Source organism: Astyanax mexicanus, chromosome 3, assembly GCF_023375975.1.
Source record: "Astyanax mexicanus isolate ESR-SI-001 chromosome 3, AstMex3_surface, whole genome shotgun sequence".
Taxonomy (NCBI): Eukaryota; Metazoa; Chordata; class Actinopteri; order Characiformes; family Acestrorhamphidae; genus Astyanax; species Astyanax mexicanus.
In genome coordinates, this window is record NC_064410.1 from 40,310,482 (window position 1) to 40,337,519 (window position 27,038).

At 38.7% G+C, this 27,038-nt stretch overlaps 1 protein-coding gene across 3 annotated transcripts in view; it reads left to right on the forward strand.

Moving 5' to 3' along the window:
* Positions 1–27,038, forward strand: part of necab1 (N-terminal EF-hand calcium binding protein 1) — a 64,112-nt gene that overhangs the window by 26,990 nt on the left and 10,084 nt on the right. For 2 of the 3 annotated variants that reach the window (XM_049475306.1, XM_049475308.1), the window contains exons 6-9: positions 2,384–2,524; positions 14,820–14,937; positions 17,170–17,246; positions 23,954–24,007. In XM_049475306.1, the coding sequence (XP_049331263.1) occupies positions 2,384–2,524; positions 14,820–14,937; positions 17,170–17,246; positions 23,954–24,007 (390 nt within the window). The remainder of the gene's footprint in view (positions 1–2,383; positions 2,525–14,819; positions 14,938–17,169; positions 17,247–23,953; positions 24,008–27,038) is intronic. The other variant, XM_049475307.1, reaches the window with a different exon arrangement.

A 27,038-nucleotide genomic window follows, 5' to 3' on the forward strand; every position in this document is an offset into this window, starting at 1 on the left:
TCTCAGACTTTATGAAGGTGTTAAGAAATCTCAATTACTGTCTTATCTACAATAGATATGGACAAAAGCGTAGATGAGATTCAGGATTCAAGACGGCTGCTATCACTGTATTTGTAGGCGGCACATCTGGTTTGATGGCTGCTCTTCAGAACTAAAGAGTGATAAAATACAGATATGATGCACGTCTGTTCTCTAATAACTAACATGCAGCCGGCAAATAACATGTAACCTTGAGGTGTGCTTTTGAGTGTGAGGTGAATCATGTTGCAAATTGATTCAGAGGCAGTTTACCATTGTGAAGTGTTCACTTTCACTTGACATGATTTTGATCTCGCATATCTGTTTAATTGAAAGACCTGATGCGTGACCTCAGCAGGCGAGCACGGTCGTCCTCCGCAATTGCACTCCTGATTGAAAAATATCCACAAGGGGCTCGGCTGTTTTTGGCATCAGGTGTTTGTGTTAATTTCATTCTCATGCATTCTGCTTGTCTGGCTTCTGTTGTTTTTATTCAGTAGGCTGGTGGATCTGTGTGTGGAATACAGTGCTGTAAATAAACCCTTAAGTAAGAGTAAGAACAATTTCATAATCACCAATTTATTGAAGCTCATTGGAGTTTTGTTTAAAGTAAGATGAATTACTTTTAGGCTTTAAATTCATTATTTAAGATATTTAATTTAAAAGTAGACCTTTTACAATAACTGTTTCTTAGGATGATATATTGTCCCAGAAATATGTTATTGTAATTTAAATACCACTGATATAATATTACATTTATAGTATAGTAAGACAGAACACCCTTTAAAAAACAATTTAGTTTTAATATTCAGATATTGGATGAGAATAATAGGCAAAAAGTCAGCAAAAGTATTGTGTCTGTTTGTATATATTGTACTGTAAATTTTACAATAATTGTCATCACAGGCCTGGTTGTAGGCCAAAATAATATTAAATTCATGGATGCCATTGCATCTCTGTTAAAGTAGATTTTAACTTTTTTAACGTTGATTCATAAATTCCATGCTGTGCATTTAAGTCTTCTTTAAATCTCTTCATGGCAGATAAAGGCAATAAAGGCCATTTAAAGTAATCAGTCACTTAAAACCAAAATGACCAAAAGTCTAAATTAGCAACTTTACAGGAGAACCAAAAAAAACCTCTTTACTTTCAATTGAAATAAAACAGTTTAATTCCAAAGTATTTAAGCATATTTATTATAGTCTATTTGCCCAGAAATTTAAACTCTATATTAAGAAGCACTTCACTATAATTAAACTGTGTCAAAAATGGGAAAATAGAGATAAAATGTATTTGCATGACAACAGTGAATCACATCAGAACTATTATAATCTACTGTAACATGTAACACCCATACCTGTAAAAGTAGGATCTGTATCAGTATTAAATCTGTAAAGTGGTAAAATTGCTGAAGATGGAATTGCACACTTAGCCTTTGGTGTTACTGACCTGAGAATTTTCCATTATTGATACATTCATTTTAGCATTTACAATTCAATTACAATTGCAGGTTGTTTGACACAACTTGGCAGTGCTGATACTGTATGTCCAAAGGTGCTGTTAGTGGTGGGCAATCTGCATTTTCTTTTCTGGTTTGATTAGGACACATCCTGAAGATTCAGAGTGGTACTTTTGTGGGTTTAATGTCTGAAATGCAAGAAATGCAATATGTTAGGCTAATTCAGACTTTTTTAAAGAATATTTTAATAGATTTTTAACATTGAAGACTTAAAAAAACTGAAGCAAAGCTCTAAAAGATTTAAAGAACTGTAGAAATTTCTTTCATCTGAAATAGTTGCACATAGTTGTGCAATGAAAAAGGTCTTCTGATCCTTTGCGTAACAAGAGAGAATTTTCCAAGTGGTACTGTGCGTGAGTCAAATGTATTTGCTTAATAGATAAAATATATTTCAGTGTCAAATGCAATAATTCTTAGAGTAATTCAAACAATCCATAAGACTATGTATATAGATTTTTAATGAAAGCAATTTTAACAAAAATAATAGCATTTTCTAGCACTATAAAAAGCAAAACAGAAATGTTCTTTATCTGAAATAGTTGCACTCAGTTGTGCAATAAAGAAGTTCTTCTTTTTTGAAAATGATCCAGTGCATAACGAGAGAGAATGTTCATGTTTTCATCACCTGGTTCACAGTGAATAATGATAAAACCCTGCCCTGCTAAAACCGTTCTGACACGAGCCATAACTAGTCTAATAAGATTTGTGATCAAAGCTGCTCTGGAGCCACTCGGGGCTTGTTATCCACAGTAACTGAAAGTCTGCAGAGAGAGAGAGAGACAAAGAGAGAGAGTACAATTGCTGCCATCGCTTGCATTTTATAAATTCTCTTTCTCTGATGTGCAGGAGTATCAGGAGGCCACTCACCTGGAGCAGTTCGTGACTCGTTTTCTGCTGAAGGAGACGACCAGTCAGCTGCAGTCCCTTCAGAGCTCACTGGAATGTGCCATGGAGACCACAGCCGAGCAAACCCGCCAGGAGAGGCAAGTGGCTTCAGTCTTCAACATACAATCACACAGTAACACTTCCTGCAGCAGCTCAGCAGGAATTAACTTTCACACTATTCCTTCTAAAGTTTCTTTGGTTATGTAATCACACTCTGTTGTGTTACATTCTGTAGCCCTCAGAATACTGAATACCTTTTTAAGTAACTAATGTGTGTGGTGTCTAATGTCTGTTAATGTGCACTGTGTGACCAAACACAAATTCATTGTATGCACAGACTGAAAGGGTTTTAAATCAGTATGTTTCAGCAGTCTACTCATGAACCCTGATTTTGTAATAAGACCATTTGCTTTACCCCTTTAAATTAAGCTTACTGACATTCATATATTTTCCTTTGATACTTCTCAAGATGCACACCGCACTAAACCAGATAATACACCTTGTTCAGGAGTCCTAGCACTACATTTGCCTACCTGTGTAACATCATCTATTTCAAAATTAAGTTGTTAAAAGTGAAATTGTAAGCACCAATCAAATCCTACACATATAAAAAATTTGATTAGTCTATGTTAGTGTATGTTGAAAACTCTATGTCTGAAATAATTTATCATCTTAAAATGTTTTTGTAATTGTATGTACAGGTATATAACTGGAGCTATTATTATAATGATAGTTATGAGTGTAAAACATTCGTAGGCTTGTCATAAACTATACACTTAAAATGATAAATTAAATGATTCAGTTTATTGAAAATGAATCACGCAGGCCAGACTCATAAATAAAAAAAAAAGTTTATTACACTAGGCTTACAAGAGTTGTGAGGGACAGGAAGGTCAGTAACAAAATGGCAGCAAATGTAAACAGCATGCCCTAGAGTAGTCAGGCAAAGCAGGGTCATACACAATTAATCCAGCAAAAACAAGGGAGAAGGCAAAAGAGGAGTCAAAAATACAAAACAACAGGTAACAGGTAATCAATAGAATTGTCACGGCAAAAGACGATAAACAGAGATATAAAGATATAACATATATAACAGATATAACAAATGGGCAAAAACAATGGAACACGTTGTAGAAGAGCTAGGAAATCTAGATTCAATACTCAGCAAAGAACTGAGCAAACAGAGGGGTAAATATACTAGGGAGGACAGGTGAAGCCAGTAAGTAACTCGGAGAGCGGGAATGCCGTAGCATCATGTGATCAGTGGTGTGGGTGTATGCTGGGAGGTGGAGGCAGACTGACAGCATCAGGACTGACATTTTGTCATTAAATTTAGTTGTATGACGTTTTTAGCCTCTAGGTTTAGTCACCACTTGACAAACAAGGCATTTGGAACCTTTATTAATGATATATTTTTAATATATTATAGTTCTCACAGTCATTTTTGAACCATACATGCTGAATGTATACATTACGGTAACATTTGATTTATCCTTATTGGCACATCATATTTTATTTATTTATTTATTTATTTTTTAAATCAGTGAGCACAAGGGGAAGAATATGGGTTTTGTGAAATGTGAAATGGGAGAAGTTTAAAAACACGAGGAGTATTCTGTCTTTAGACATCTGTCCAGCCAAACACAATAACTGGTCAACAAGAATCTTTGTCTGGGAGCTAAGAAAAAACTCAGTGGTAACTATATATGAGTTTCAGAGGTTCTGTTTAGAGATTGTGACCTTTTCAGAAGGACAGCCATTTCTGCAGTATTCCATCAATCATATTGGTGTGGTAGAGTGGGCAGACAGGAGTCACTTCTGAGTAAAAGGGATTTGACAACTCATCTGGGGTTTGTCCTACTGCACTAATTCTGAGTGCAAGATGACTTAGTCTGGTCTGATGGAAGAAAGTCAAAAACTCTTTGGCTTGAGCGGTAAACTAATATAACCCCTGTAGTGAAACAAAGTGGTAGAAGAAATGCACTATAGAACCAAACGTACAGCTATGGAAAAAAATAAGAGGCCACTTAAAAATTATGAGTTTCTTGAATTTTACCAAATTGAAAATCTCTGCAATATAATCAAGAAAATGATGGATGATTACAAGCCATCGAACCAAACTGAACTGCTTGAATTTTCCAAAAGTTATCCAAAAGCAGTGTGTAAGACTGGTGGAGGAGAACATGACAAGATGCATGCAAACTGTGATTAAAAACAGGATTATTCCACCAAATATTGATTTCTGAATTCTTAAAACTTTAAGAATATGAACATGTTTTCTTTGCATTATTTGAGGTCTGAAAGCTCTGCATATTTTTGTTAATTCAACCATTTCTCATTTTCTGCAAATAAATGCTCTAAATGACAATAATTTTATTTGGAATTTGGGAGAAATGTTGTCCATAGTTTCTAGAATAAAACAACAATGTTCATTTTACTGAAACATATACCTATAGATAGCAAAATCAGAGAAACTGATTCAGAAACTGAAGTGATCTCTTAATTTTTTTCCAGAGCTGTATTTCTTCTATGGCATTTTTTAGTCCTGTAAAACATTCAAATTTTAAGGATGTATAAATCAGTACCAGAAAGTCATTACACATAAAAAAACGTTTATTATATATTAGTGCTTTTTTGTCTGTGAACAATATTTACAGTGTTTGTGTTTTTTTTCTATAAACAAAACAACATATGTCCTTAAACTCCCCTGTTGATTTGAATGACAGGTAGGGCTACATGATATTACCCCTTTTTGTTCAGGTACATTTCTTCTTTATGATCCATTTGAGGGCTTTGGAGTTAGAAACACTGCACATTTTATTTTAATCATTATTCACACTGCACATACATCTTAATTACACTAGAACCTGCATATTTTTAGACAAGTTCGCAAGTGCTGTGGCCTCAGCTGATATCACCTGTGTGCGTTGGCTGATTGGGGGTTTTAATAGCTTACGGTAATGTTCCTCCAGAGCTCAGGTGACGTTCAGGTCTATGACTCAGAGCCATGTAGGGTGGGAGGGCTGTGCCTGCCACGGCAAAACGACTGCATTTAGAGCACGGTATAGAATGCAAAATAAGCTGTTTCAGTCCAGCACCTGGATGATTGCATGGCTCAGAATGGTGTGTTTGTGTCGCTGTGTGTGTGAGTGTGTGTTTAAAAGAAAGAAAACCCACTATGTCTTTTGCTCTCCTACCTGCACCAGCTCTCTCTAAGCTCCAGTGGAAATCAGCTGGCCTGTGGAAGTGATGAATGTGGCTGATGAAAGTTGTTTCTCGAGTGCGAGACTAATGCTTGGCTTTCAGTTTCTCGGAGGGAGAGTTTCAGATTTCATTGCATCGAAATGAGAGAATTCAGCTCTCGCCAGAGTTGCTGCAGTGTTTTTCCTCATATTCTTCCAGGCTTGTTAAACCAAACAGCCAAATCCTCCCTCCAGACTGAAGCTCAAACCCAAAGCAGTCGCTCCCTCTGCATGCCAAGTGTCCTCTCCACTTTCCTTTTCCATCTGCTGTGAATGGGCAAGTAAATGTAGCTGCAGATCGACTCTGAACATCCTTTCAGCCACAGCCGTGCCTCTCATGTTAACAGCTATTCAAGGCACACGAAGAGCGATGATAGGGCTGAGCTGTTGCTGAGTCGCTCTCATCTCTTCCTCAGGCTGAGAGAAAGCCAGAGTCACATAGCTTCACAAAGGCCACAACACAAATCTGCTTTTCCAACTCTCTCGTGGCTGCATCCAGGCACTTTTAATTCCACTGTGTCTTCTTCCCAGCTTCTTTCTGGCTTGTTTTTGTTGTTTTCACTGCACTAATATGGACAGTTAATGGTTTTCTCTGTTTTTTATTCAAAAATTTATTTAGCTTTCCACAGTCAGTAAAAAGCATAGAAGACAACTTGTCCATCAGTGTGGTAATAAAATGTTTTAGTATGCAAAACAATTATGGATCATTATTAACATTTCATGTAATTTAATTGCACATAATTAAGTAGATATTGTAAACTTTGTGTACTTTGTAAATCTTGCCACTTGGATTTTTTCAAATTATTGTAATATACTGTAAACTACTGTGAAAAAGTCATTTTTCATTTATATAGTTTCCAGAGCAACAATTAAGTACACAATTTTTTATTTTAAGGAATTAATTCCTGGGAGATATTTGTTATAATCCCCCTCCATGGGATATTGTGTAAATTGGTCATGTTTCCTCATGGTCACAGTTAGGAGCAGCTTGGGAACAAAAGTGGAGATCAGAAAAATTATTTAAAAATAAAGAGAAAATGGGACCCATAACAACCATGCAAGACATCCCAACCAAGTCGGCAACCCAAACTGCCCCTAACATTACTGTATAAAATGACAAATGTGAAAAAAACATTGACACATATTTCTGTCTATCCTTCCACTGTAAGAAGACCAGGGGTGATTTAGAGCATGGCATTTTGTCTTTGGTATTGTAAGAATGCAAAAATTGCACAGCTCAAAATGCACAAAAAGCATAAACCAGTTGTCTTAATTAATCATCGTGTTTTGGGTGTAATGTGAAATAAACCAATCAGCATGTCACTTTCAATTCTCTTTAAGAGCCAGGTTCGCTCTGACTTTTGCTGATTGGTATTTTTTTTAACTGTGCAGCACTTCTGCACTTCTCAGCAGAGGAAACAGACTTGCTCGTTCATGCTGTGAATTTACGGGAACAACAATGTAATTTTATTTTATATTCTGTTTGTTGTTGTAAAAGTTGGTACTGTGCACTGTCTTTGTGTTCGTAAAAAAAATGGGGTGTATGCTTGTTGGGCACATTCAGCATGCCTGTGTGGCCAAGATAGCAGTAAACATCTGATGGTTGACTGTTTTCAGGGTTCTAATCAGTCAGTGGTACACCTGTTTTTTTTGTTACCAATATGCCAGAACACACCTAACTTCCATACCACCATTAGCATAGTTATATTCCTAAGCATTTTTGCTATTTAAACGTTGCAGGCACAAGGCCTGAAAATAGACGGTTGACTGTTGGGTATAAGATAGCACAGGGTATAAGATAGGGCCCTAGGTCTGTACTATATCCTGCACTAAAGTCTATTTTTTAATAGAATATCATCTTTTGAGGTGAATACAAAAATACAGTATTAATATCCAGTAAAGCATTTTTTGTAGCATTTTTAAAACAAAACAGTAAATTGTCCAACTTTCTTATAGGCTTGTTTAAATTGTACACTTCACCTTAAAGGTGCAGCAGTAACATTCTAAGACTTTAAGACTGAAACAGCTGCAGATGGAATATTACCTAAAAAGAAAATATAGCTCCATATTGCTCTTTATTGACTGGAAATTAAAACATTTTTGCAACATATTGAATGTATGTTATACCTGCAAATGTTAACCAATCAACACAAACCATTATAGCAGCAGACCTGCTTGCTTTCCCTTTGTATTATGTGTGTGTGTGTATGTGTCTGTGCTGTGTATGTCCCTGTGTGCTCTGTTTAGGGCCAGGGCAAATTGAAACAGCACAGCCAATTCTCTATTCTGTCTGAAGTGTTTAGGCCAGCCCTCTGTGGAGAGGCCCAGCACAGCAGGATGAAACGCAGGAGGTGAGCTTCACTGGTAGCCCTGGCTTTACTGGAGTACCTCCTCTGAGCTAGAGGTCCATTCACCTCTTTGCTTTCATCTGAGCCCCACACACTCAGGCTCTATTATAAGCCATTAGGAGTCAGCAGTGCTCAGACAGAGCTCTACTGTCTCTACTGTCAATAGACTGTAGGGAATAGGGAAGGCTATCATGGGGCTATTTTACACTAGTACCTCCAACCATGGAGTGGAAATGCCACTGTAAGAAAATATCATATATAGTAAAATTACTTTAATTATTAATTATGATTGCTGCAATGGGACACTTGTTATGCATATTACTATTTACGTTTTTCGAGTGTTTTACTAAGAAGCCATTGTGGATGTAAGAAAATATTAATATTGTATTGTTTTTTAATTTTGTATTTATTTATTTTTTTAAAAAGTATAGAATTTTAATTATTCTTTTGCATGTTAAGATTTTTTTTCAGACCGTGATTTATTTAGTGTTTAAACCCCCAAACACTAGAGTGTTGTACTCTGTTGTTAGATATCACTGTTATAATTGCATAAAAGTAACAATTTCTTAATATGATAATGTTATATTTTTACTTTTGAAAAAAAAAACAATATATACAACATAAAATAAAATAAAAATAGAAAATATACACTTAACTTATAATATAAACACAAAGTATTGCACCATTGAACGTACAGGTGTAATATATAACTGAATATATAGATGTCATATTGCTATTTACAGGTGCATATAGTATAGTTTATTAGGTGCAGTGCAACTATGAGTAAAGTGCAGGGTGCAGAATGAGTTTAAGTGGAATGAAGTGTAGGGATAGTCCAATAGCTGCAGGTCAGTTAAAAAGATCATAAATTACTCCAAATTATATATATATATATATATATATATATATATATATATATATATATATATATATATATATATGGAAAAAATTAAGAGACCACTTCAGTTTCTGAATCAGTTTCTCTGATTTTGCTGTTTATAGGTATATGTTTGAGTAAAATTAGCCTTATTGTTCTATTCTATAAACTACAGACAACATTTCTCCCAATTTCCAAATAACATTATTGTCATTTAGAGCATTTTTTGCAGAAAATAAGAAATGGCTGAAATAACAAAAAGGAGTTCAGAAATCAATATCTGGGGGAATAACCCTGGTTTTTAATCACAGTTTTCATGCAACATGGCATGTTTTCCTCCACCAGTCTTATAAACTGTTTTTGAATAAATTAAGAAATTCAAGCAGTTCAGTTTGGTTTGATGGCTTGTGACTATCCATCTTTCTCTTGATCATATTCCAGAGGTTTTTAATTTGGTAAAATCAAAGAAATGTATCATCTTTCAGTGGTCTCTTATTTTTTTGAGAGCTTAAAGACATGGATGTCTCCAATTGCAACTCTACAGAATTGCTACGGTGAACGAATCTGTCAAGTTCAATTATGATACATCACTAGAGTGTTACAAGGCAAGGCAAGTTTACAGACTCAAGATTACAGAATCTTACCTTTTAAAGTTGCAATTTTAGAGTTAAAAATGCAAGTGATTCCACAATGATATCTCATCTATTCCTTTTAGTGTGAAGCATCAGAAAACCCAGTCTATTTTAGAACACACTGCTTTCCTGAAACAAATGGAGAGGCGCAGGTGTCAGGATTACGCCTCAGCTGGCTCCTCATTATCCTCTAAGATGCTGTTACACAACGTTGGTCCTAAGGGGAGCCGCTCCTACACTGTTAAAAATGCCAGAATTCTGCAGGAAACAGCAGCATAATCAGCAGCAGATGAGTCAGTCCCCACACTGCTCCACACAGGTGATTAAGTCTCAATGAGTGCCAGGTATATGCACCTGCACAAACCCGTGAGCCAGCAAAGAGCAAGGCTGTATTTAGATTTTGTGGGGGGACCTCCACTAGAGATATTTTGAAATAAACAGTGCAGCAGATTGTAATATTATGCATTGCAGTGACACTAATGTGGCAGGTGTTTTAGAAAGCAGTGTTGGTTCTGTGTTCCTGAGCAATGCATCTTGAACTACTGTGAGGGTGTAGCACATGAAGAGATGAGATAAATGATACACCGATCACAGAGACCTGTTTCATATGCTTAACAACTTGTAGATGGAACCACTGTCTCCAACCACTCAAATAGAAATGTTTGTCTTGTTTGTCATCATTTGAGTGCTGGTCTCTCACACCTGTTTGTAATCATGCTTTGTGTATATATGCCTGTCTGGTTATACTAATTCTTTGCGAAGTATTGCCAACCTTTCATGTTGCGAACTGAGTGGTCTTTATTTCTGTCTGTCATTGCTGGTTATCTGTCTGGTTTTGTCCTTTGGTTTTGTTTGCCTGGTCTGTTTGATCTATTGGTATTTTTATTCTGCTTTGGTTCATGTTTGTTGACTATACTTTGTCGTAGGCAGTTTGCTTTGGTGTTGCTTGCCCTAGTTTTTAGTCACAAATGGTGCCCTAAGCCCAGTGGTGCTTCTATAAGTGTGCACTTTTGTAATGTAACAAACATATTATCACTGTCTTAAGAAAAACATTTATCTACAAAACAGCAGCTTTACAGTAGTGAGATAAAACCTTTTTAACTGTAGGGCTGGCCCGAATAGCGTTTGTCGAGCTCCGGATATTCGCCACTGATTGGTAGCGAATATTCATTTTTAAAAAGACGGATTAAAAACGGATTAAAGTACGAAAAAAAAGAAGCGCCGCAGCTTCATGGCTTCTCCGCTGTGTCCCCAGACCAGGAGCGCCGCTGCTCCACGGCTTCTCTGGTGCGCAAGCCGGCCCAGTGAATTGCTGTTTTTGTGTTTTTGCACTTAGGCTGTTTACTTTAAAACAAAAAACATTTGTTCAGAAAGTATTTTATATTCTTAAACATTGTTTATTATATTAGAGTCGAGGAAAGTCATTGTGAATTAGGTTAATGTTGGTCTGTTTAATTGTGCAGTCCATAGCCGTATTACTAATTTTTGTGTTTTTGCACTTGGGCTATAAGCTCAATATAAAATAGTTTGTTTGTTTAGAAGATTATTATCAGATTGTTAGTACTAGTTAAACCGTACCTAATATTTCCTTAACAAAGCCTGTTATGCAATGCAAGCATTATGCATTGTAGCTGATTATTTATATAATTTATCCAGATTCCTTCACTAGAAAAGCAATTAGAGTCTCTAATGGCCAACAGTGGACATGGCTGATCTTGTGTTATTACTATTATTTTTCACAGCTCTACAGAGATAATGTGTCTCAAGAGATTGTACAGATTTGCTTATTGCCTACAAGAACATTCCAGAGGGAGATTTCTGAAATCTGGAATTTATCTGCCATTAAGGAGCCATATAATCTCAGGATACCTTGATCATGCACAATGCACAACAACAGCTGGAGGTCAAACTGAATTTCTTTGCCTTGTCTAGAATAAATTGTATGTATTGAAACGTGTTATCTTCTCATTTTCTCCACCAAAGGAGCCAACGGTTGCCTGACACCGTATCACCTGACACAATGATGTATTGCCCCACTGATGAACTCTCAAATGTCAGTTATTGAGCGCACTAATGGAATTCTCAAAGGTCACTGAATGTGTTTGGATGCAGCAGGTGGTTCACTGTTTGCAAAATAGTAAATCTGCTGCTTCTTTTACTACAGTGCCATGAATCAGGGCATGCCAAATCCAGAGGACCAAGTTACAGCTGAGCAAAGCTTTCTCCAAACCACAGTGTGAGCATTCCATCTGCAGCAATTTACACATCACAGGGTTATTCCACCCAATATTGATTTCTAAACTATCAAAACTTTATGAATATGAACTTGTTTTCTTTGCATTATTTGAGGTATGAAAGTTCTGCATCTTTTTTGTTATTTCAGCCATTTCTAATTTTCTGTAAATAAATGCTCTAAATGAAAATATTTTTATTTGGAATTTGGGAGAAATGTTATCCGATTATAGAATAAAACAACAATGTTCATTTAACTTAATTATATACCTATAAATAGCAAAATCAGAGAAACTGATTCAGAAACTGAAGTGGTCTCTTAAAATATTTATGTACATTATCAATAGAGGACATAGAAGTTCAAGCCAAAAACATTTTAGACAGGGCCTAAAGGAGGAAAGGATTGGAGCAGGAAATGAGGTTAGAAGTAGTTTAAAGATTGTTAGAGGTGTTAGGAGAGTAAGTGCTCTTTGAAGTCTTCAGTAGTTTCTTAAAGGTAGCAAGGGACGTTCCAGCCAGCCCTCACAGGGGGAAGTGAGAAAGAAATATGTATTAGATTGGTTAGGTGTTCTCATTAGGAGCCTGTTGGGCCAGTAGTTAAATTGTTTTTAGTTTTCAATTTTTATTTTTCTATAAAGATCCCTTCAGGGTTGCAATGAACTCACCAGTTACCTCTGTCTGCCTGGATTGCTTTGCGGTTTGTGGTGGCCACACCCCTATCCTTAAAGGGAGGTGCCACATTGGTGGAGAATGTGGGCTCTACATGGAGTTGCATTGAGCCCATCTGTGTCTGTTGCCACATGGCATATCAGATAGGTATTGTATTTTGCTGGGCCATTTTTGCTGTTCACTAAAGAATGATTTTGACTACTAATTGGGTAATAACAGAAAATGCTGTTTAGAAATACACAAATATGGTTTGGCACGATCTTCAGCTACATAGTGTTGAGTGTGATGTTAAACAGGTGTTTCTTGTCAGTGCGAGCTATGAATCACTGAGAATCACACCTCATTATGTGTAATTCTTGTGGCCTTGATTAGGAATAAAGATTTGCCACTGTTTCTCTAGTTCAAAAAACTATGGCTTAATGAAATGTTTGATTTGAACAAATTCTCCTCCTGCTTCTACCATTAAGCACAAAAGAGACTAAATCATTTTTCGAATGACTTGTTTAATATTACCCTCCAAGCTTCAGTACTGAATAAAAGAAGCCAACCAATTATGTATGGGGAGAGGATAAAAAGTGTGCATTTGATTCTTCTTTAAAGCACACATCACATTCGTGTCAAGGTACTGCTTAATATTGCCTTCTCTCTGTATGAACACTATTATGAGGATGACTCTGGCATTTCAGTTGAACAGGTAGCGTGGGCTGGAAGGCAGTAAAATTCTTTATTTAAAGAGCAGTTTAGCACTTTGATGCAGCATGAGGATGATAAAACATTTCATTTTGACATCTCTCTTCATCTGAATATGACTCAGTTACAGTACATATGCTGCTAGAACACATATTCAAACTATTAACATTAGGAATAGAAAGGAAATAATACACATTTACAGTACGTTTTCTAGTGTTCTAAACTCGATACATATAAAGTACCTATCAGCGACCACATATGGACCCCTTAGCTTCCCTTAGTTTAAACTAGTTCACAAGATATTTAACTACTTAGTTCAAAATTGTAAATTGTAGGTTTTTTGTGTGTACAACTACAGAAAAAAAGAGACCACTTAAAAATGAGGAGTTTCTTTGATTTTACCAAATTGAAAACCTCTGCAATATAATCAAGAGGAAAAAGGATGATCACAGCCATCAAACCAAGCAAAGGTAGTGTGTAAGACTGGTGGAGGAGAACATGCCAAGACGCATGAAAACTTATTTCACCAAATATGGATTTTTGAACTTTACGAATATGAACTTGTTTTCTTTGGTCTGAAAGCTCTGCATCTTTTTGTTATTTCAGCCATTTCTCATTTTCTGCTAAATGACTATTTGTATTTGGGAGAAATGTTGTCCGTAGTTTATAGAATAAAACAAAAAGTTCATTTTACTCAAACATATAGCTATAAATAGCAAAATCAAAGAAACATATTTGGAAACTGAAGTGGTCTCTTAATTTTTTCTACATGCTACTTAAGTTGATAACTTTAGTATACAACTGAATCACATGAGTAAACAAAGTTAAAATCAAACATAGCAAACACAAGGCATTGTGACTGTTGTGGACCTGGGTATTGAACCCACAGGCATGTCAATCAATTTCCCAATGTTCTAGGTACCACTATCCCCCAATCAATGAATAGATTAATTGGTGTTAGGTGAGGATTACACTAGTCCACTCAGTCCATCAGCTCTGTGTTAATTTCAGCTTGAAGTCTTCATTTACTGTTCTGGGATGAGAGTCTGTATTACAGTCTGGCCAATCACAGTGTCCATGTGTTTCATCATGCCTGTGGAATTGATAAAGCCTATTTAATTCTGAGGTACAGGAGTTTTAGTGTTGTGTTATGTTTGAGCATTGAGTGCATGCTTAGTTAGGATTGGGCTGAGGAGTACAAGAGCTCCTTGGACTGATTAGAGACCTGACAGAATGTTTGATATTTTAAAAGCAAGGGGGGTGAAAAATTGTATGTGCTTTTTTTTCTACTGGAGAAGGTTACAATTAGTGTATGAGCACCTTTTCTTATGCCAAAATTATTTTAAAGATTTTAGTATCGTATTTTTGCACTATAAGGCGCACCAGATTTTAAAATCAGTAAATGTATTCTATGTTTTAACGGTATTCTATGTCTTACAACCATGTCCAAGCAATGCTGCTAGTGCTTAATAAGGTTGTGTTATCAGACTTGGGATGTGTTCAGTAGTTTATTGATGTGTGGCTATTTTTACAGAGGAAGCGAGAGGATGTACAGAACTGTCAGTGTCTAGAAGAGCTGGCTTGGTTGATGGTTACGCCACTTCTCCTTAGGGCAGTTCACCACCTGAGCTGCCTTTGTGTCTGTGTTTGTGTGTGTTTGTGTGTGTGTGTGCTAATGCTGATCTTTGTGGTCTCTTTCGCAGGCAGGGTCCCGTGAAGCCCGAGGTGCTGTCGATTCAGTGGTCAGGAAGGCGATCCAATCGAAGACTTCAAAGGAATAACAGCTTGTCTCCAAACAACCCACTTCTCAGCCTTGTCAATTCAGGTGTTTATTCTTAGCTTAGGAGCTCCAGAGGAAATGGCGCTCGCCTACGCTGCTGTGGTATGATCATGGAGAGGGGGGGTATAGGAGGGTGTTTAGTGATGCAGCGGCCACTGTTTTTTGTAATAATGGAGCTTTTGTATTTGAAATTGTAATTATAGGAATTATATTATTCAATAGCTCCTTAAATACCTATTGATAGATAGAGTGCAAAACTCTGAACTGACAATGATTTAATTATAAGGCTTTAGAAAACATTTAAAGCATTATTTTAAAAGGTTCAATGCGTCATCATATCTCCAATTGCACATTAATTTGGATCTATTGTTTTGGTATTATTCAGACCTTAATTTAAAAAAACACACAAATAGAAGAAACTGCAATACACAGAGTTAAAAAAAATACAAACAATACAAATGATTTAACAGATATTGTGTGCATACTATGCAAATGTATAGAATTACTTTTTAATTAGTAAATTTCAATCAAAACTACAATTTAATCAGCATTATGTGAGAGAACCTATTTTTACTGCTAGCCTTCTTCTACACTTCGGGAGTATAATTGACTTTTACACCACTACTGTAAACACAAATCACACTTTGACCTCCTGCTTATGGAAAGCTTTACACATGCATTTAATGACAAGCTGAGGTAAAATAAAACATGTAGACTGACAGAGTAATATTACAGAATCTTACCTAAAACTTAACCTTATGCCTTCAGATAATTTTATACTAATAAATTCTATACTACTTCGAACCTATGCTGTAGTCCATATCTACCCTACATTATAGCTTGATGTGTACCTCTCCAGAAATGTAATTATACTATAGAGATGCAACTAACGATTATTTTGCTAGTCGACTAATCTCATGATAATATTTTTTGATTAGTTGATTAGTCAACGATTATTTCTGCCATGTCCTCTACCTCTAAAAATGATAGAAACTGCTGAACATGAGATTTAAAAGGCATTTAAATGTAGAGATGTTGTTTAAATGTGGGAAGTACTGATATTTAGTGATTAAATATGTAATCTGTTGTGTTTGGGCACTTTTGAAGACACAGATTAAGTTGAATGTAAACTGTGTAAGTGAGCCATTTACCCATCTCCCATTGCGCTTCTCTCCCCAGCACTTTGTGTAATTCGGTACTGTTACTTAATAATTTCAGTTCAGAAACAGGAATCAACCACAAATTCTTACATTTAATAATAATTATAAAAACTAGACAACCATATCGAAGTGAAAGGTCTGGAGGGCATGAAATGTTTGATTTGTATTTAGGACAGCATTAGTTTTAAAATGAAGTTTAGGAAAGTTCCAATTTTATGTTTTTTATTCATTATATTTTGACAGTATATTTACTTACATTTTTTAAATTTAAAAATAAATTCTTGATATAATAGCTATTCACAAATAGAAACAACAGCAATAGGGGTTGCATTCTGGTGGGAAGTCGGAATTTAGCAAAACACCAGTGACAGCATTAAATGCGTGCCTACAGGCAAAAACATAAATGAAATCCGATGTAAACAGATCTGAAGAAGTGCAGTAGCACAGCTACAATCGTGGAATTGTAATGAAAGGGATGCCATTCTCCCTATTATTTATAAATATATCCGATATTTCAGTGTGCAGTGTTTCCATCCCTTTATTACAACTTCCATTCTTTTTAAAAGACTCGCTTTTAGTTTTTCTAAAGATTTACACGGATGTTGTACTTCTAAATAATGGCTAAAATTCTGATTGGAAATGAAATGAACTGTTTTCCACAGGATTCTGCTCATTAAAAATAATTAGTTTGCTGCATTAGCACAAGATTGCATGTTATCTCTAGACATTAGTCCTGTGTATTGCATGATTCAATGCTCTCCTAGCACTCTGCAGAACATGTGCGGTGATTCATGCCTTTGAATCTGTTCAGTGAGTCATTTTTCTTTACTTTCCTGCACTGTTGTGTATTTGCCATTTGTTAGAGTCTCTGTCAAGGGCTGTGCTTTGCTTCAAGCGACCACGTAGACATCCTTAGAGATAAAGGAAAGCTTTAGATAGCTCTGAATCCTACTCATTTTGTGCCATGACCCTGAAAATGTGTTATACACTGGCGGGCCCCAACACCATTCCATTTGATTTAAGCTCATTCATTTGCGCTAGAGCAGAGAGATTTCTGCGCTGAACCAAGGTCAGGCTGCTCTGTGTGCTGAAAAGTCTGAAAAGTCTGCTTCTGCAGGTTTGTATGAGGAGGACAACCAGTGGATGACCCAGATCAACAGACTGCAGAAGCTGATTGACCGCCTGGAAAAGAAGGTAAAGAGGAGCTTACATAAGAACTTATCTGACTGTATAAACCGTAATCAACTAAAACTTTATTTCAATGAAATGGTGACTCTACTCTGTAGGTACTGTATCTTACAAAATAGCCACATAACAAGAAGCAAGAATGGGCCAGATTTAAAAACTATGCATGTGATGCAGGGTAACCTCCTTGTATATCCAGCGTAGCTAGAAGCATTAGAATGAAAGAAAGTATGACTCCTCTTCTCTTTAAGCTGTTATCCGTAGAAGTCAGATATGTGACACATCATAAAGAAGAAACGATTCTGTCACGGATTCAGCAGAATGACTGGAACAGAATAATGATACTGTATATGGCCATATATGTACATATAACGTAATGTCACGTCTGGTGCTGTTAGCTCCTCTATCCCTTCCACACCAAGCTCTAACGGAGGTTCTCAGGTCAACAACTACACTACCCAGAATGCACCACCCGCTATCATCACACACTCACCTGATCACGTGACACCTCACCTGCTTCCTCCAGGAAGTCCCGAATACTGATTACTGGCACTATAAAGGTGCACGCCACACAAACACCCACGCCGCGTATTGTAGGTTCTCCTCATTACAAAGCGTTCTATATCTCTTGTCTTCAGTTTATCTTGTGTATGACCTTGCTTTTGTTTTCTCGACGCCGATTATTGCCTTTGCCTCTGATACTGGATTGTTTGTGTATTACCTGGACTGTGTTTTCACTACTGCCTCTTGGATTACCTCTGACATTGGATCTCTCGTGTATGAACTCTGGACTGTTTCTCGTTTATGGTATGGTTTTGCCTTCATTGCTCTGTTTACTGGTGATTACCCATTGTTTCTGTATCGATTACGTTTACATCTGTTTATTTTATAATAAACATATATTTTTATCAGTATCTGCACGTGTCTGCAATTCTGTGCATACCATGACAGAATACGCGGCCGTACAAGATCAGATAGCGGATACTGAGGCTATTAAATCTGGTTTAGCCAACCAGGGGAGGCTACTCGGTCAGCACCAGCAAACGCTCGCTGGTGTGAACCAAGCTGTTTCAGAGCTAGCCCGCCAGCAAACCACGCAGCAGCAACAACTTACTGAGCTGCTAGCTCACCTCAGAGGCTTAACTGAGCCTAGCCCTAGCCCTTTAGCTAACACCATTATGCCCAACGCTAAATCCTCTGTGCCTGGTTTTTCCGTGTCTAAACCGGAGATTTTTGATGGGAATCCGGAAAAATGCAGCGGTTTTCTTTTACAATGCTCCATGTTTTTCAGTAATTCACCACCCACAACCGATAATGCTAAGATCGGTTTTATTATCTCCCGGCTTTCTGTTAAGGCACTAGAGTGGGCAACAGCTGTTTGGGAGGAAGTTTCTGGGGCTAGTTACACTGACTTTTTGGCTATTTTTCGCTCAATTTTTGATCATTCACGTTATGGACAGTCTAATGGAGAACTTTTGCTGGCTCTCAAGCAAGGTCAGAAGCCGGTGGCTTCCTACGCTTTGGAGTTCCGCACTCTCGCAGCTGGTAGTGGTTGGAATAACGCAGCTTTGATAAACGTATTCAGATGCGGACTCAACCCAGATATACAGAGGGAGTTAGCCTGCAGAGATGACTCGCTAACCTTGGACCAGCTCATCTCACTATCTATCCGGTTGGATCAACTTCTCTCACGCCGCCCCAAGACCAGCCCTCGCGCTCTACCCACTCCTGTGACTCTGCCCCGCGCCCCCACACCAGAGAAAGCTGCGCTGTCTGTCCCAGAGCCCATGGACATCCAGAAAACCCGGCTAACTCCAGAGGAGCGACAGCGCCGGATCCGGCTTCGTTTGTGCCTTTATTGTGGGGAGGCCGGTCATTTCAAGGCTGAGTGTGGTCTCCTGACCCGACCTGTGAAAGCTCCAGCCCTGGGACATTCTTCGTTCCAAATGTTTCTCTTTGCCAGTAAATATTGTATTGCCTGATGGTATGCTCTCTGTCTCAGCGCTTGTAGATTCCGAGTCGGAAGGGAACTTCATCAGTCTGGACCTGGTTAAGGAGCATAACGTACCCACCCGAGAACTTCTGCGTCCCTTATCCATCCATGCTGTGGACGGGAAGACGGTTCGCTCCAAACCAGTGACTCTGCAGACACTACCCATCACCCTGCAAGCCAGCGCTCTTCATTTTGAGGAACTGCCACTTTTCGTGCTTCCCTGCACCGAGCATCCTGTTATCCTGGGCATGCCATGGCTGAAAACCCACGATCCCTCTGTCTCCTGGCGCGATGGGGATATAACGGTTTGGTCTTCTCACTGTCATGAACATTGTTTAGCCTTGGATAGTCTTATCATTCAGTCCACTTCTGTGGATCCTGTTGTTATTCCCGCTGAATATTCAGATTTTTTAGAGGTGTTTAGCAAGGATAACGCTACTAAATTACCTCCTCATCGCTCTTATGATTGTGCTATCGACCTAGTGGAGGGTGCCACCCTACCCAAAGCTAGAGTCTACCCCCTCACTCTCGATGAATAAAAGGCTATGAACGATTATGTTACCGAAGCGTTAGCTCAGGGTTTCATTCGCTGTCAAAGTCCCCTGTCGGTTCGGGTTTTTTCTTCGTAAAGAAAAAGGACGGGGGACTGAGACCCTGTATTGATTATAGAGGTTTGAATGCCATCACTAAGAAATTTGCTTACCCTTTGCCCCTCATTCCTTGTGCTCTCGAGCAGCTATGTCAGGCCTCTTATTTTACCAAGCTCGATCTGCGTAGTGCGTATAATTTGATCCGCATTAGGGAGGGGGACGAGTGGAAAACAGCGTTCACCACCACTAATGGCCACTACGAATATCTAGTTATGAGCTATGGTCTCGCTAACGCCCCCGCAGTATTTCAGTCTTTCATGAATGACGTATTTAGGGACATGATTGGTAAACTTGTCACTCTTTTTATAGACGACATTTTGATTTATTCTCCCGATCTTGAATCTCATGTTCAGCACGTTCGTTCGGTTCTTCAAAGGCTATTGGAGAACAATCTCTATGCTAAAGCCGAGAAATACGAGTTCCACCTTCAGAGAGTCGCATTTCTCGGCTATGTCATCAGCTCCCAGGGAGTTCTCATGGATGACTCTAAGGTAGACGCCGTAACTAGTTGGCCAGTTCCCCAATCCATCAAAGACCTCCAACGTTTCTTAGGGTTCGCGAATTTTTACAGGCGTTTCATACGAAACTTTAGCAGTATAGCTGCCCCACTTACAGCGCTCACTAAGCATGCCACCAAAGTTCTTAAGTGGTCCTCGGAAGCTGACCAAGCTTTCCAGAAACTAAAAGCCGCCTTCGTCTCTGCCCCCATTCTCAAACATCCGAATCCTGAACTGCCCTTTGTAGTTGAGGTCGATGCTTCTAATACTGGCATAGGAGCAGTTCTCTCCCAACGCAGCGGTTCACCACCTAAACTACATCCCATAGCCTTTTTCTCACGGAAAACGTCACCAGCGGAGCGTAATTATGGGATAGGGGATAGAGAGCTGCTGGCTGTCAAACTGGCTCTAGAGGAGTGGCGTCACTGGCTGGAAGGTGCTGCACATCCATTCACCGTTCTAACTGATCACAAGAACCTAGAATATCTCCGTACAGCTAAACGCCTAAACCCCCGTCAAGCTCGTTGGTCATTGTTTTTCTCTCACTTCAATTTTTCTATCTCGTTTCGTCCAGGTAACCGTAATACTAAGGCTGATGCCTTATCCCGTGTTTTCAGTTCCCCAGACGACACATGCCGCGCTTCCGAGCCTGAACACATTCTGCCACCCACTGTTAGAGTAGCAGCTATTAGATGGGAACTTGATGATCTCATTCAGCAGAGTCTAACTAACACACAACCTCCGGAGGGCTGTCCTCCTCACAAGATTTATGTACCCGAACAATTTCGCGATCAACTCATTGGCTGGGCACATGCTGCCCTTACTTCTGGTCACCCTGTTGTTACACGTACGCTACAACTAATCTCAGCTCGGTATTGGTGGGAAACCATGCGAGCTGACATTCAAGCTTTCGTAGTTTCATGTTCAGTCTGCGCACAATGCAAAACACCCAAAACCCTTCCAGCTGGTAAACTATGTCCTCTGCCTGTTCCTGAACAACCGTGGTCACACATTGCTGTAGATTTTGTTACAGATTTACCCGAATCTGAAGGTTACACTACTATCCTTACAGTAGTAGACAGATTTTCTAGGGGGGTTAAATTTATCCCTTTTCCTGCACTACCTAATGCTCTTCAGACAGCTCAAGCTATATACACACACATTTTCAGACATTTTGGGGTCCCGGAGGACATTTTGTCAGATAGAGGTCCTCAATTTACTTCCCGGGTATGGAAATCGTTCTTTGAACACTTAGGTGTACACGTGAGTCTCACTTCTGGGTTTCACCCCACTAGCAACGGTCAATGTGAGAGAGTAAACCAGGAGTTAGGAAAATTTTTAAGATTATACTGCTTTAAACATGCTACAGAATGGTCGCAGTATCTGATTTGGGCTGAGATAGCCCAAAACTCCCTAATTAACTCCACGTCTGGTCTCACTCCCTTTCAGTGCATTCTGGGTTATCAGCCTCCGTTGACTCCGTGGACAGCGTCGTCCACTGAGATACCTGCTGTTGACGACTGGATGAAGCGGAGTGGGCAGGTGTGGGAGGAGACGCATCAGCAGATCTCGGAGGTTTTACGCAAGTATAAGGAGCAGTCCGACAGACACCATGGTACCACCCCCCCAATACCAACCCGGAGACGGGGTGTGGTTGTCGACCCGGGACTTGAGGTTTGAGGGGGCCTGTAGGAAACTGCTGCCTAAGTATATTGGCCCATTAAAGGTTTTGTCTCAGGTTAACGAGGTAACTTATAAGATTGAGTTGCCTGCTCAGTACAGAGTGCATAACTCGTTCCATGTCTCTCTGCTCAAGCCTCTTGTCCCAGGTCCGCTTGCTGAGGGTATTCCTGATGACGTGCCGCCCGCGGCAGTGGAGGGGGAGGATTCGTCTACCTATGCGGTTCGAGAGGTGCTGGATTCACGCAGGCATGGCGGTGTGCTCCAGTACCTCATAGATTGGGAGGGTTACGGCCCTGAGGAGCGTTGCTGGGTTGCCGCCGGTGACGTGCTGGATCCTGCTCTACTGGCCAAATTTCATGCCCGTCACCCTGGTAAGCCTGCTCCTAGACCCCGTGGGCGTCCCAAGCGCTCACTCTCTTCTTCGGCTCCGGTGCGTCGGGGTTCCCAGTCTCGCAACCCCCGCCTGTCCGGCACCTCTGAGGCTACGCCTGGTCCTCCCGCCAGTACTCCCTGCCCACCGGGTGGACGTCGTCGTGGTCGTCCCCGTTCCGGTTCTGTTCCGACTCCCTTGGGGGGAGGTACGGTCACGTCTGGTGCTGTTAGCTCCTCTGTCCCTTCCACACCAAGCTCTAACGGAGGTTCTCAGGTCAACAACTACACTACCCAGAATGCACCACCCGCTGACATCACGCACTCACCTGATCACGTGACACCTCACCTGCTTCCTCCAGGAAGTCCCGAATACTGATTACTGGCACTATAAAGGTGCACGCCACACAAACACCCACGCCGCGTATTGTAGGTTCTCCTCATTACAAAGCGTTCTATATCTCTTGTCTTCAGTTTATCTTGTTTATGACCTTGCTTTTGTTTTCTCGACGCCGATTATTGCCTTTGCCTCTGATACTGGATTGTTTGTGTATTACCTGGACTGTGTTTTCACTACTGCCTCTTGGATCACCTCTGACATTGGATCTCTCGTGTATGAACTCTGGACTGTTTCTCGTTTATGGTATGGTTTTGCCTTCATTGCTCTTTTTACTGGTGATTACCCATTGTTTCTGTATCGATTATGTTTACATCTGTTTATTTTATAATAAACATATTTTTATCAGTATCTGCAGGTGTCTGCAATTCTGTGCATACCATGACACGTAAAAAGATTGGCCTCTTAATACATGGCCAATAGTCAATCATAAACCCTTCTGCAACTACCTCCCCATTCATTTTTGCAAATGAAACTTTCTACAGCCACACACACACAAACACACACAAACACTCTTTCTTGTTATACAAAGTGATTCTTCTATAGCATCTAAAAACCCTTTGTATCACTTTTATTTTTAAAAGTATTTGATTCCTCATAAGTGGTTACAGTATTTGTATAATGGTGCCTGGAACAGTAGTTGATTATTTTATGGATACATTATTTCAGGCATTTTATTCCAAAATTTACACAATTCCTTATAAAATTACACAATTACACAATTGTAATAAGAAAACAATTTAACACAGTAAGAGGACATACTAAGGGTTTTACTAATTAACAGATTATGCAAATGAATCATCCAGCACTGATGCTTGTGATGTATTAAATCTTGTGTAAAACTGCTAAATGAAAATGAATGAATATTCCATTAAATTATTTTTTGAGTCAAACCCTTCTTTTAATTATCTGAGCTCAACCCTACCGGTAGTTGTCTTGTCGTTTGCATAATTATGTCCTGTTTTATGATTCATGCTGGCAATGTCACAAGTTCTGGTTCTTTACACACCCTTCACCACGTTTCATTTACTCTGTGTTCTCTCGTCTTTTTCGAGTCGTGGTGGGGGGTTAATTGTAGGGGTGGCATTGGGCTTGTTGTGACTGCGCTGTTTGTTTGCGTTTGTCAGGAGCTGCGTCTGGAGCCGGTTGAAGAGGAGGTCTCAGAAGGCACCACTAAATCAGTAACTCATTTACAGCTCTCTATCTCCATCTCTGTGTGTGCTACCGCCATGTACCGACTCATTACTACACACTCTAGATGCTGTTGTCTAGGAAACTGTGCAGCTCTTCAGTTGTCCTTTTTTTTCATTGCCGTCTGTCCCTCTTCCCCTCTTTTATTTGACTTCTATCTTTCACAAAGTACTTTTTCATTATTCTCTCTTCTATTTTACACTGAGTAACTGACAGACTGTATGGAAGTGTGTGTGAGTGAGTGATGTAAATAGCTATGATCTGTACTATAGTCACATGTGGTGATAGATGGTGAATACAGGGATGTGTGAGAAGCAGCAGGGGATTGTGTAGTGCATCTAAAAACCTGGAAATCGGTAGTATGAACAAAGCGAACGCAGCACCTTTGTGCACTGGAGCAATTTTTCTGACACCACATAACAACTATAAAAACAAAAGAATAAAACTACACACATAAATACATCTGAATCCTACCTTTTACCCCATTGATTTGGAATAGCTTAGTCTAGTTATAGGCTGATTTATACTTCTGTGTCACTCTGCAAACTGTAGAATCTGCAGTCAATCAACATTATTCATTCGTCTATGGTTAGTTTTAAGGCCCTATTTAGATTTAGAGCATGTCAGTGTGTCTTTGCTATCGTATCGACAGGAAAAGTACACTTTGTGCATCTAAAAACATGCAAAAGGCATGTACTAATTCTCTTAATTAATCATGAGTGTGTTTCGAACGTAACATTCAATAAACCAATCAGTGTGTCACTTGGCCAGATGGCCAGATAAGCAGATTGCTATTTCAGTGGCACAGCTAATTGATCCCTTCTAATCAGAAGAAATTGATCTGCTTAATCATGCCGTAAAGGTGCATGAGTAGGTCATTAGGTCATGTTCTGTTTATTATTGATGTAAAAGTTTGCATAGCTGCTAAATGGCACACACTATGGGCCAAGCCTGTGTTGACAATTTATTATTTTCAGTCAGTGGTGCACCTGTTTTCTGTTGCCAAGATAGCAATATACCAGAAATGTACCTAGACGCGCCTTATTCAGAAACCACCAGCAAACAACCCAGACAGAAGATGTGGAAATAAACTGTTTGGGAGGGTGTAAGATAGCAATGAGCATCGCGACATACCTAGTGCAGAGTGTAAGACAGGGCCCTTAATGTTTTGCCATATTAGCGTTTATGTAAATGTGCTGGTTTTGTGACATATTTCAGTAATTTGCAGGTTTCCATATATATTTTAAACAGTGTTTACAATCTGCAACAAATATAAATATAAATATATATATATAAAAAAGTGGGAAATTCAGTTTTCAATGATGTGAGCCTTTAAAGGTCAGTTTAACTGTTAATAACAGGCACATTACTATGCCTGGAAAGACATGCAGTTCTCAGTGTGGATCCACGCTGACTGTGTGCTTTATCCTGAGGCTACACTTAATATATTGTAGAGAATGCACGCATACTCTAAACACTTAGCCGAATGTAATCAGCTGAAATATTATTCTAATGGAGAAAGCAGACTAAAATAGCATCCTAAAAGACCTGCACTACAAAAATGCACATTATTCTATTTGAAACTAATATTGTATTTTAAACTCTATTTGACAAAGTGTATATGTGTATTTATGACTATTTGCACAGAACAGGAACACAACACATTAATTACTCATGCTTTATGCGTTTATTTTCTTTGTATGAGGCCTAATTGTACAGTTATTGTACATTTAATGTGTATGTTACATGTAGACCTTAAGATGAGGCTTAATAACTCATTTTTATAAATCTGTCTTTTGCCAGTGAATCCATGTCTGATATAAGCTTATAATATGCATCTGCGTATTCTTATAGCTATCAGCTTAAACATGAGTTTAAATAACAATGTTGTTCAGTAGAAGAATATTTGCTGTGTTTCTCTGTTGGGTTTGTCTTGGAAGAGACTGTGTTGAAAGAGGCTGATGTCAAGTCTTGTCTTTTATCAGTCAGAATTAGGGCACACTGTTTGTCAGCAGCTCCTTAGTACCTTTCACACTAAACAGTCCTGACCTTCACACAAGTCTCTTTAATAACTGACTGCTCAGTGATGGAGGTGATAGCGTTATAATATCATTGCAATACATAAATAATTGTAAAACATTTGCACAAAAAAGCTGAACATTGTAGAAAAATGGAAAGATTTAAAAACCTTTTGACATTATTAAGAAAAAGTTAAGTTCTTAAAGGGCAAAGGCGCAATCCTAAGCTGAATGCCCATGATCTTCACAACACTTATCATTTATCAATTAATCATTCTGGCATACACTTTGACACTACAATACTGCACTGTAAACTTTGCAGTGCCAGACAAAAGCCTTATGTATACCATGTCCAGAAGCTCGTAGACTTCTTTCGGCTTAGAGGCATCTGGGTTGGACCATCACATAGTGATAGAAATTGCGGACCATCTAGATCAGGAATAAGTCTAAAAGCCAGGGTATGTCATGGGTTTGTCAGTTAGCACATTTCTGTTAAGGCAGCATTAATTCAATAATGCAGTAAAGTACATTACAAGACCACATGCTGCATATATTATAAAGACATTGTTTGGAGATATATCTGTACAGCTCTGAAAAAATAAGAGACCACCTAAAAATTATGAGTTTCTTTGATTTTACCCAATAAAAAAAAACTCTGGAATATAATCAAGATGAAAGGTGGATGATCACAAGGCATCAAACCAAGCTGAACTGCTTAAATTTTTGCACCAGAAGTGGCGTTAAGTTTTCTAAAAGCAGTGTGTAAGACTGGTGGAAGAGAAAAGGCCAATATGCATAAAAACTGTGATTAAAAATCAGGGTTATTCCAACTCTTAAAATTTTATGAATATGAACTTGTTTTCTTTGCATTACTTGGGTTCTGAAAGCTCTGCATCTTTTTTGTTATTTCAGCCATTTCTCATTTTCTGCAAATAAATGGTCTAAATGACAATATTTTGCGAAGTCTGCCACAAGACTGCTTTCTGAATTCGGAATTAGAGGT